General features: G+C 28.5%; 1 protein-coding gene across 1 annotated transcript in view; it reads right to left on the bottom strand.

Moving 5' to 3' along the window:
- Positions 1-276: 276 nt before the first annotated feature.
- Positions 277-12,813, bottom strand: part of LOC123292471 (phosphatidylinositol 4-phosphate 3-kinase C2 domain-containing subunit beta-like) — a 351,668-nt gene continuing 339,131 nt past the window's right edge. Inside the window, exons 26-30 of the mRNA XM_044873151.1 lie at positions 6,194-6,473; positions 3,745-3,980; positions 2,692-2,994; positions 2,251-2,394; positions 277-531 (exon numbers count right to left, since the gene is read on the bottom strand). Of these exons, the coding sequence (XP_044729086.1) occupies positions 313-531; positions 2,251-2,394; positions 2,692-2,994; positions 3,745-3,980; positions 6,194-6,473 (1,182 nt within the window). The 3' untranslated portion in view covers positions 277-312. The remainder of the gene's footprint in view (positions 532-2,250; positions 2,395-2,691; positions 2,995-3,744; positions 3,981-6,193; positions 6,474-12,813) is intronic.

Below are 12,813 nucleotides of genomic sequence, written 5' to 3'. Positions count from 1 at the left end.
ACGATGTTCAATAAATCTTTATCTAAAATATTTATATTTTTTATAATTAGTAAAAAGTGCGCGATATTTAAAATAATACCAAGAAGTCTGTTTTTATTTATTTAAAATAGGAATCATTTATTAAACTAATTTTTTTTAAGGCCAATATTTTTAATTAATTGTATATTTAAAAAAAATTCGCATATAATATTTAACTTCTTTTTTTTCTTTTTTGGGTTTTTTAGATATATATATATATATATTTTTTTGTTTTGTTTTTTATAAACTCCAAACTACTCAAAAATATTTCGTATGATTTTTGTGTATTTAAGTTTAATTTTTGTGTCGTGTGGTTGTTTGCACACTTTGTGGATGCGTTCGTGCAATAATGGCTTGTAATTTTGCTAATTGTGATAGTAAACTTGAATTTGAATCTTCCAATGATTCTATTTTTTTCCGATAGTCTGTATTCTCAGATACCAACATTTCAACTTTACGTTCAAGTTGATCCATATATTCTTTCTTCTTGCGGCGACTTTCTTGTGCGGATATCTGAAAAAAAGAAATCATGCGAAATTAATGTATTGAACACTAGTTTTTATACACGCCTTCGCTAAGTAGTTATTGGGAGAGATAACCAAATTTTATTTAAGGTGGGAATAGGGCTTAAAAATTTTGTAAAAAAGGTGGGAAGAGTGGCATGAAGGATCATGTAGCTGCTGAAAAGTGTCAGGCAAATCAGACTGGTGCAATTGGAAATATGGAAGTCGAAGCGATAAAAAGCATGTTTAAACGCTCGGTAACGAATGGTGTGCGATATCGCAATTATATCGGTGACGGTGACTCCAAATCTTACTCCGGGTTAGTGAATTCTAAACCTTATGGTGATGATTTTTCAATAATGAAAAAAGAATGTGTAGGACACGTTCAAAAAAGAATGGGCACTCGTCTGCGTGAAATAGTCAAAAAGACCGTTGTAGATATTAAAATTAAGGTTGGAAAGACGGTCAAAAGAAAGAGTCTGTCCCGTAAAGGGAAGCTTACGGTTAAAATGATTGATAAATTGACGGTATACTACGGTTTGGCTATTAGACGTCACTCTGATTCTGTAGAAAATATGAAGAATGCTATCTGGGCAACCTTCTTCCACTACAGTTCGACAAACGAGGATCCACACCTTCAAAAATGCCCAAGTGGTGCAGACTCCTGATGCGAATGGCAAAAAGCTGCACCTGCTAATGCATTGGATTTGTTCAAACATACGTACAGTGAGTGCTCTTCTCAAGGATGTTTTGAATGCCATCAAGCCCATCCATGAAGATCTAAGCAAAGATGCGCTCCTGAAGTGATGTGCCGGAGGCTTTACGCAGAACAACAATTAGAGTTTGAACTAACTTATTTGGAAAATCTCACCAAAGCACTTGGGTGGAATCTCCGCCATCGTTGAGATTGCAGTTTATGTGGCAGCCTGTGTCTTCAATGAAGGTGCTTTTAATTATTTAACCTTCATACAAGACATGGGAATTAGTAGCGGATGCTCATGAGTGGGCGCGATCAACTGGCAGGTTGATTTCATGAAAAAGTTTACCAAGAATGGGAAAAAAGATTACAGCTTTTGATGATGAAAATACTTTAATATGTACCTTTTAAGTACCTAAATAATATTTATTCTTCGTAAATGTTAAGTTTTCATTAAAATTTCATTATTTATGTTTATAAGAACGTAAAAATTCTAATTATTTTAAACTAATTTAATGACTTTTTGATTCTTATTAATTGTACTCAAAAATAGCATTTTAGCACATTTTTGTATTTTAAAAATAGTTTTGAAGTTCCCATCTTGTATCCTGTCATATTAATTTCTAAGGTTTCTTTTCAAATACAACTAAAAATACAATTATTTTGCAATCCAAAGTGACGGTCGGTAGTGTCAATCACGATTCATTTTTCTAATAAATTTGAAACTAAAATATTAAGATTCTGTCTTTATTCAAACATTTCCCAATAACTCGTGTTATGTAATTTGGCCCCAGATACAATTTAAAATCATAAATCCTGCATAATAGTAGTATTCATAATATGACAAAAAATAAAATGCATTTTGGGTCAAATGTAGTGTCAGTCACATATGAAATCACACGACAGACGATGAATAATATCATCTCGCAGGGGAAGACAAAAGGTCTTTATCCCCCTTTGCCATGCCAGCCTCCAGGCTAGATAATATTTTATTGAGATTTTATCCATTTATTTGACTTTCACAGATCTTACCTTATTTTTAATTTTACGTCTGATTTTCTTCAATGATTTTTCTTCAGCTTTTGTTAATGGTAGACGTGTAGGAACTGGATATCCTTCTGCTAATAATGTTCGTTTTTCTTCTTCTGTTAACATTAATTGACCAGTTGATCCTTTCTGCAAAGCAAATTTTTATAATAAATACCCAATTTATTGTTATGTCAAAATGTGACGGTTTAATTTGGAACTTTTGTTGGAAGACCTTAGGACACCTAAATTTTTATCAAAAAAATGGAGGGAGCTCATTTCATTTCTTTGATGGCAAAATGACTACCATCTGCGATTCATGGAAATAAAATTAGATAGCTTGCATTGATTTCGATAGTAATCTAAGTTTATCTCTAAGAAGATCTAAATTGGCAAAAGAGTTCCAAAAAAATTTTTAAGTCATGTTAGTTTGTTGTTGCCACTTACTGGTTGACTGCTGATTAAAGGTGTGTGGATTGGTTGGCGTGTTGGGGCTTGTGGCGCAATAAGTAATCGTGCCGGTGTTCTTTGTGATCGACTAGGTGATGCAGGTTGTGATGTTGCATTATCCTCACTGTCATCACTGCTGCTACAAGATGGCGGCGTTGGTGGTAATGTGAATCCTGTAGATGTGCCTGCTTCTAACTTGATATTAATTTTGGGCATAACAACACGTTGGGTGGTCGTTTGATTGAATAAATTTGGTCGATAAAGTACATTGTGTTTTAATAGACTGTGTGTGCCACTTAACTGTAAAAGAAGAAGAAAATATGGTAAAAACAAGTCAAATAAATGTTTTGTCACGTTCTTGAGTCGAATCTGTCTTTTGGAGCTAATTTTATTTACTTTTAGAAATGATTTCTCTTAGATTCAAATGAATGTGCCTCTCTTAGCATTTGATTATACTTTTAGATTTGTGTACGAATTAGTTTAGCTTTCGGAGGAAATGCGACTTAAAAATAGTCATTTTAGAGGACATTCACCTGTGTCCATGACTTTGAATTTATGGTTCCAATTCCAATGTCATTTGATCTTCAAATAATCTTCAAAATTTACCTGGGTTTAAAAGTTATTACACAGACGAATGTCCTTTATTGTCCTTGATAACTTTTGTCTAAAAACTTTCAAAATCTAGAATATTTTCTTTTGATTTAAAGCAATAATGATATATTTTTAAGTCGCATTTCCTCCGAAAACTAACGAATTTGGATAAAATGATTTAAATAAAAAAGGTTAATAAATTTTTTTATGGATCAACTTTTAAATTTAAAGTGTCATTCTATCTCTTGCCTTTTAGGATATAAATTGACTGTTAAAGCACCCCGGAGAATGATGTCAGATAAAATGGTCCACTACTATATTATAAATGGACAAATTAAAAAGTAAAACAAAGTCTACACTTATAAATAAAATTTCGTCCCTTTCGTTTAAAATTAAAATAATCCGACGAAGAGTTTTGTAAATATGTGAATTAAAAAGGAAATATAAACTAAAATTTACCATTGGATCTAATTCGATGTGATATTCATGTTTTCGACTTTGTTTTGCTGATGTTGTCGCTGCAGGTGAAGCTGGACATGATGATGTGGGACTATCTGTTTCACTTAATGGTTCATCTTTGATATTGACTACGTCTACCATAACATTTATATCATTTGACGATGTGTTTATACTTTCAGTTTTGGATGTTGAATGTGCGTTCAGGGAAATAGCTGGGAAACAATCATCGTCCATATCTGAAATTATTGAAAATTTATGAAATTCTCTTAGGTCTGCAGCTTGGAAAATAGACAAATATTGTCATTAATAAGAATACTAATGAGAAGATTATCGATGATGAGATTATTAAAAAAAACGTAAATAAAAGTGATGAGGACATATTTCCTACCGCGTTTCTAAGTATTGGCCTGAACGATATCGATATCTTTGATATTGTGACTTAAATGACTAAATGACTTTGCTTTTTTATTTTTATAAGTCAAAATTACCTTATCTACTATATATATATATATATATATATATATATATATAGAAAATATTTATAGAAAATTTCGTTTTATCCGTGTTTTCAGGAAAAACTGAAACATCAACTGCAAAATATGACTCTTCCTGACATCTATTGGCGAGTATATACATTGTGCGTGGTTCGCTTCGTATGTATTGTATAGTGTGAAGTCCTTGTGGCTTCAGTCAGTTTTGTATGATAGAAGCTGTTGTGATATATTCGCTCCGTGCGTGAGTTTCGTTTCCAGGGTAACGATACACTACTTTAATTATAGAATTGCATGGATGCATATATAATTGTATGGATTGCATTTAAGACTTACATTGAAAATTTAATATTATTGTCTCACAAATTTAAATAAATAATTATGATAATTTACATTTGAAGAATAATATTTGTGCAATTTGATTTCTTATTTTCACAATTTTTAATGCATTAAGTTTAATTAATTCGTGTTTTACAATAATTTTAATTTGACATTTCTATAACATTAACATGTAAAGAACTGCAAATTAGTAATAACAGCCCCCTTTAACGCCAAATTTTTTCACTGGAAGCGCTGGCATCGATTTTATTGTCCCTACCATGACTATGCACACAACGAATACGTATAACGTAAAACGAAATAAAGTTCATTAGCGGGACATTCAAATTGGTATTTGTGTTTAAGTAAAAAAAAAATAGCGAGCAAAGCTCGGTCATCCAGATGTTATTTTTATTATATAACTAATTTTTTACATTTGTTTCAAACTTTTTGTGTACTTTAGATGCCACAGTTGCACGCACATAGGTACATCATATTTTGAATAGCTTTTTCCATTTCAACACATTATATCACAACATATGCGATTGGTAGATTAAAAAACAGAGCTGTAAAGCGTTTGGATGCGTAAAAAGCATGGGATCTGGCAACCTTGACTATAATATTTTATTTATTATTTTGGTCGTAATTATTTGTCCTAAATTGGGTACTTTACTATTCTCAATAATTTTATAATATCTCTTATCATTTTAAAAAATAATATTTTTATTATAAAATTTTCCGCTCCACGTGGCTATTTAATATTTATGTTTGTCATAAAAATTTATTATAGTTTTCCATTTTTCATATTTTACAATAAACTTATAAATAAAAATTTATGTATTTTTTGGTTTTCGTTTTTTGGTAAACTTTTAAAATTTCTCAACAGAAAAAAATATGAGGCACCAAAAAAAGAACTTACCATATTAAAAATGATTTGTACTGAATGAATATGAAACAACTTTTAATTTAAAATTACATTTAATAAGTTTTGTACAATATTTCCATCTGAGTCCCAGATCAAAAGATTTGGTTCCATCATTTTTTTTTGTAGCATTGAAGTTGATCGGACACTAAGGCAATGCACAGACAAAAATCTGAATTTTTGATATTTTATTAATTGTTTAACTCATATATATAAAATAATTCTTTGGAAAAAAATCCGACGAAGCGTTTTTAATTTTAACATCTTATCATTAGCAAATTTTGAATGAACGCAGACATTTTCGATAATGTTGCTTCATCTTCTAAAATTAAAAAGTAAAAATCTTCTACTTTTATAAATTAAATCTCGTATGTGACGTCTATCAAGACGGGCAGAGAAAAAAGGCGATTATTTACTATTTTTAGTAATTAAATACAGGTTAAAATATTTAATTTTTGTTAAAAAACTGAAACTAAAGTATACTGTAAAATATCAGTGTACTATTCGATCAACCTTAAAAATTACATTTTGGATAAAAGAAAATGAAAAATTCATAAAAAACTTGTTAGATCCATAACTGTTATGTAATGTAATGGGATTCTTGAACACATGAAAAGTTCCATAAAAACTTTTGCAGGGAGACTTGAGAGTTGATACTTGAAATCTTTCTTTTAAGTAGAAGTGAAATTTTATTCGGAAAGTTAGTGAATTAACTTACCATCCATATGTTCATGACTGATCGGTGAATCTGGTAATGAATCGCCATCGGATGCCAGACTATATGAATGTTCTGTTTTTATTGGTAATGTTATACAGGATGTACCAAGTGCTGCGTCTGTCATTAATCGATCATGTAATACAACACTACTGTGTGTACCATGATGTGTGTGATGATTATTTGATGATAATAATTCTTTATGATCACGGCCGCTTAATAAACCATTACTCCATTCACTTAAATCGACCGATGAATCTGATCTGAACACTTCTTGCATTGTCTGTAAATAAAAGAAACAAAATTAAGTTCAAACATTATGAAATTTCGATATAAACTCTCCGTCTTCATGTTAAGATTGTGCATTACAATCGAAAAATAATTTTTTTTGTAAAAAATTGTAAAATTTTCTATTCAAGTCCCCATACATATCTAATATGGCGGCTAATTTATATTAGCTCATAATCACATACATGAACCATTTTTCATCACTAAATGTCGTGAGTAGGTATTTTACCTTAACCGGATACACACAAAGATTTGATTTACACGAATAAGATGTTAGAAAGATGAATTGGTAATAATCTTTTAAACATTTGAATGAATGAAATAATTAAAAATTTTGTCTACTAATCAATTTATATCTTTTCTATTTTACAAAGAGAGAAATACGTTTAGACGATTAATCTTTTCAAAATAAATTATTCAAAATGACCTAAAAACCTCAATAATATTCATCATATGTTTTCATTATCAAAATTAAGATAAAAATATAAAATAATTATTGCAAAATTAAAATTGAATAGAATGCAAAATATGATTTTATAAATAATAGGTATGTAATTTTAATATCAATTGATATTGAAATACTTAATTATTTTAATTAATTCAATCAAAGATCATAATTATTTTATTGGAAATTTTAATCTACGCCTGTGATTGTGCTTACTTATTATTTCAAATCTAGCAAATTTTATTCAAATTACTTGACTGTAAAGAAACTATACCAAAATAACTTCCTGATTTATAAATTTTTGGCGTATATCAAGAAGAAAATAGTTGTAAAGAAAAAAATATACGTAACAAAAATTGGCTAATAAAGTAAAATAAAATAAGCCGCTCACTATTGCCATAACATGGTGTCAAATATCATGCGTAAACCATGATTTAGTAGCGCAAATAATTATATTTGTTAATAAAAAATAAATTATTAATTATATGAAACGATCCATGTTCAAGTTGACAAAAAATAACAAATAGGCAACTTGCATTACGTATATGTTAACCAACAGTCAGCTTTGAAAAACACAATTTTATACATTTACAACATATACGTAATACAAGTTGCCTATTTATTAATTTTTTTTAAGTCAACTTTAACATGAACCGTTTCATTTAATTAACAATTTATTGTTTATTAACAAATAAAAATATTTGTACCACTAACTCACGGCTCACAAATGATATTTGTATTGCATTTCATAAGATTTTTGTTTTCGCTTGTCGGGATTAACACAATTTTTTCCTATTAAGAAATTTAAAAAACTGTAAAAATTTTTAGGTCGAGTATTTTTGCACAAATTATTTCGACATCAATTAATATAAGTATTAAAAAAAAAAATAAATTCAAAGTGTTAAAATCTGAAACTTAAACGATCTTGAATTATAAACATTGTCTTGATAAATTCAGGTATTTCAAAATTGTTGGACAAATAAAAAAGGTTGAGAATTTTTTAATTTGATATAATAAAGTATATAAATTATATAAAAATATTTTATCACAAAAAAAACCTTGAAGCTAATTGTTTATACTCGCTTTTATTTTTTTTAACGACCAATTACATAATTGTAGAAGGAAATTTTGTAAAAATTGTTTATTTTAAATAAGTGATATTATTTATTTTATATTTTCATCGCAGTAAAAAAACTAATAGACATTTTAGCTGAATTATTGAAATTTTCTAATTCAGAAAAAATCTTATATCTTATTTGGTAAATTAAATCTCACGCTCATTTTGAATACTCTATTAAAAAATCCCAAATATAATTTTATTAAACATTTTTTTAATGGAAAATTATTCAAAAATTTTTAAATGCGTAAATAATATGAATGTTTGAAATAAAATATTTTGAAATACTAGACATAGCAATTAAAATAAAAATTTAATATGGAAAAAAATTTGTTTGAAAATGGTAAAATTACCTCCTATATGATTAAAATGGCGAATCTATTGTATTTTAATTATTTTTTCAAATTTCTAATTCAGAATATTAAGTTTGATGAGTGAAATTTTAACAACTTTTAGATTATAAACACAAAAAATAATTATATGTAGATGTAGGTAGATGTAGGTACGTTGAGTAAATCACGATACTTGTATGTTTTGAACAGAAAGATTACGGGTTCGAATCCTAACAGAAGAAATCTCTCTGTTATAATTAACAAAATATTTAATTGTTTTTGCATTCGCGTTCGTTGCTTTGATAAGAATTGAGAAATCAATTACAAGGTTATTTTGTACTTTATAAAACCCTTTATAAATCAAGGCATTTGTCAATTTTGAATAACAACATAATTTGCTCCAACCAATAGCTTAAAAAAATGATAATCAAAAACTTTTAACGGTTAAAATTAGGCATCTTTCGATGATGAAATATTTTTTTAGCAAACGGAAATTAATTAAAATACAAATATTTCGTCAATCAATTTATGATTATTTTCAGGATTCCAAGAAGGTCGCTGACCTTTTGTAGGTGAACCTACCTAAATTTATCTATGTAAGTATAAAAATGTATTCAATAAAAATAGATACTTTGTACTTTTAAAGAGTATTAAAATGAAAGTACAAATACTACACTTTAATTAACATTTATTTAGGTATAGTTCAGTATAAAACGGCATTGTCAGATGCAAAGATTATGTAAACTTGTTTTTAATATGCAATAATAAACTAACTGGTGTTTTTAAGCCGCTTACAACTTTAAATTAAAATCAATCAAAGAATAATATTTTTAATATCAATGAAACTGACTTTTATTGGAATGTCAATGAATATGATTTCGGTGTTGAGGCCGACTTTTCGCAGCAAGTGTTCAAACAGTCTCTAATTTATCGGCGTAGAAAGAAAATAATATAATAGGGTTTGATCGCACGATTTTTGAGGCCAATTACGTGTTATTAATACAAAATTGCATCAATTTTCATTAAAATAAATTTTTTTAAACAATTTTGAAGCGTTGCTTTGGCCTGAGTCTATTCATTATGAAATGGCAAGCAAACTAAACACAAAGCAACTATCTCTGCTGTCAAATCGTTTATTAAACAAAACAAAGTGTTGCCAACTCAAAGATGTGAACCTCTAAAAAATACTGTCGGAGTCCGTCTATCTCTTGCAATACTACTACGCTGGCAATATTATTATATCGAATCGGAACTACTTTAGGCACGAATTTAACTCTAGCCTAATTCGATAGTTTCAGGATTCCTTCACTGATTGTTGTTAAATTTTTAGAGGTTTTTTTCTCTTACTTAATTATATTAACCAAAACAAGTAAATGTACATCAAATCTCTCCCCACACGACTGCGAATTAGGTTGATAAACAGTTCAAAACTAATTTGAAAGCAGTCGCCGGCTTACGTGGTTTTTTTGCATTAATTTCATTTTGTTAGATAAATTGATGATAAAAAATCGAATTGAAACTTGCAAATTAGCTTAAAATCAAAAGTTTCATTCTTGTTGTCGAAGGAGGGGGGGAGTCGATAATAACTAAGGAGGTGCCATTTTATACCGACTTAAGTTGTAGTAAATAAGGTGTTTGTTGAAGGTATTATATTTTGACTTATTTGTTCTTGTTGCTAAGTTTGATTTGATTCGTATTATGTTTTTTTTTTTCGTTTCGGTTCACTGAACTGACAATATTAAATTGCAATTTTTGCACAAATTGTTGAAGAAGTATTATTTTGTTTATTTGTACTGAATGTTTCACATAAAAGTGGCATGAGTTTAATTGAGATACTGAAAAGAGACAAATCTAATATTTCATGGTTAGAAGAGTAATTTTACGTTATAACTTGAAATCGCAATAAATAAAATCCGACCTATCTCCGATTTCATTCTGCGTATATAATTTCAAGCAATATTTCAAAAATTGCTTACTTAATCTCCAAATGGACAGGATTTCTGTATTTTTTAGACCAAATTTATTAATAAGTTTTTGGTATGGGTGTCTTTCTGTCTGTCAAGACGATAACTCAAAAACGAAAAGAGAGATCAAGCTAAAACTGTAAAAAATGTTTCTTTTACAATAATTAACAACTTTCGTAAGAAATCTTTTTCGTAAACATCATTGATTCCCAGTCTGAGGGTGCAAATTAGAACAAAATTTTGGTATTCATTTTATCCAAAACTATAAAAGGTAGGTACTTGGAAATTAGCAGGTAGTTTCAACTAGTTTTTTTCTTCAACAAGTTCTTGAAGATATTTTAGAAATCCAAAACAAAAAGCCGAAAGGCCAGGTTTTGTATAATTGTGTTGTGTTGTAAATATTTGTATAAATATTTATGAATGTTGAGTTTTATAAATTTGTATAATTAAAAAGAAAATTTTTACAAGCCGTATACGGCCATAAAAGCCGTACTCACATGAACCGCTTGTTTAAGTAAATTTGATAAGAGATTAGAAGTAATTCTTTGGATTATTTTACCATGGATGACATTGTACCTAAATAAAAAAAAATCATCCGTTTCATCGTAATTTTTTTTTGAATACACGGCGAACGGCCGTTGGTTTCTTAATTGCTTACTAAATAAAAATAGTTTTTTTTTTTTCTTGTAAATAATTATTTTGCAATATATTTAAAAAAATAAACAAAAAGTTCCAATCTAGCCAATAAAAATATATTTAGCAAATTTTTTTAAAATAATAATTTTTTGCATTTACAATGAATTTTTTATTAATATTTGTATTTTTTTGAAATCAGCAATTTAAGAGTTCTATTTTTTTAGTACAAAAAAAGAACAAATTTATTTTAAAGAAATTATACGAAAACGTAATAAAAATAAATAGGAAATGAGCGCGGGATCCAGAAGAGAACCAATTATGCCAATTCCCCGCTCCGAAAATTGCAGAAGTACTTAAAACTTAAAAAAAAATGCAGCTCCTGGCAACTATAATACATTATACAGTTTGATAGCTTGTATCAATGTAAGTAGAGGCAAGCAGGAATTTTTTGTCTCCGATGTGAATAAACATAACCATTGTCCTAAGTAATCTAGACTACTACCTCAATAAACATGATTTTTGTATTTGTTGGATCAATGTACCAGTTTTAATCAAGGTAAAAAAATTTTTTATAATCTGGAAATTTGTTTGTTATTGAGTTGGTTAAAAATCATTTTTAGGAGTAGTTTTGATCCAAACGAAAATTCATAAATCGGCTTCATTTAGCCGTTAAACAAGTTGTTTTGGGAAATTTCACCCAAAATCGTATACACAGGGCAATATCTTTAGCAGTTTTAGTCAATATCACCGAAGCTTGTTGTTTATTTGAACAATCGACTCAGTTTTCTTGATTTTTTTTCAAGTAAACTAATGATTGCCTATCTTCAAAAGTGAGTTCAATCTAAACATGTCCAGCTTCGATCTCTTAACATGTCCATAAATATTCTACAATCAAAAAAACAATATCGTTAAGATCAATTTGATGCTCTTTGATTTTAGATAACACGTTTATGATATTAATAAACAAGTGAAAACAAACAATTGACTGAGTTAATTGTTGAAATACCATGCATAGTCAGTGTTGATTTCTTTATCACATTACACATACAAACATGTGACACATACATAACTGATAATCAAGTATAGTACCTACATATTATAAAATTTCCGCCTAATTGGCGCCCTCACGGGTAAACAGTGATGTTTACGAAAAAATGTTTCAAGCAAAAGTTGTTTAATTTTTGATAAGGAACATTTTTTACATTTAAACTTTTGTTCTATCTCTAACGGTTTACAAGATGGGTCCTACGGACCCAAGTACCAATGATGCTCAATTACGAACTTGATCTCACTTTTTACGTCCTGAGAATGCTGTAAAAATTCGCTCGATATCTTTTTTCGTTTTTGAGTTATCGTGTCTACAGACGGACGGACGGACAACCGGAAATGGACTAATTAGGTGATTTTATGAACACCTATGACAAAATTTTTTTCCTAGCATCATTATTTTTAAGCGTTTCAAACTTGGAATTAAACTTAATATACCATGTATATTTCATATATACATGGTATAAAAAAAACTAAAAATGTAAAAAAAACGCGATTGATTCATTCACACATATAAAAGTCGTGTTTTAAAAAAATTCAAATATATATAGATTTATGCAAATTTATAACTTTAAAAAAAACACACACCTTAAAATTTATTGTACTTAAAAAAAAAAGTATGTGTGTATGTTATAAACATAATTTGTAGTTGTTTTTTTTTTTTTAAGATGAGTACCTATGATGTAATCAGTAATTTAAGTGTAGGTAATTGTTTAAGACATTGATCCTTTATTTTGTGTACTTACGTACAATTTAGGGTAATTGACTTTTAAAAACAAGTGAAGCTATTAACT

Source organism: Chrysoperla carnea, chromosome 2 (genome assembly GCF_905475395.1).
Source record: "Chrysoperla carnea chromosome 2, inChrCarn1.1, whole genome shotgun sequence".
In the NCBI taxonomy this organism is placed as follows: Eukaryota; Metazoa; Arthropoda; class Insecta; order Neuroptera; family Chrysopidae; genus Chrysoperla; species Chrysoperla carnea.
Note: the sequence above shows the minus strand (reverse complement) of the source record. Positions and strands in the feature narration are given on the sequence as shown.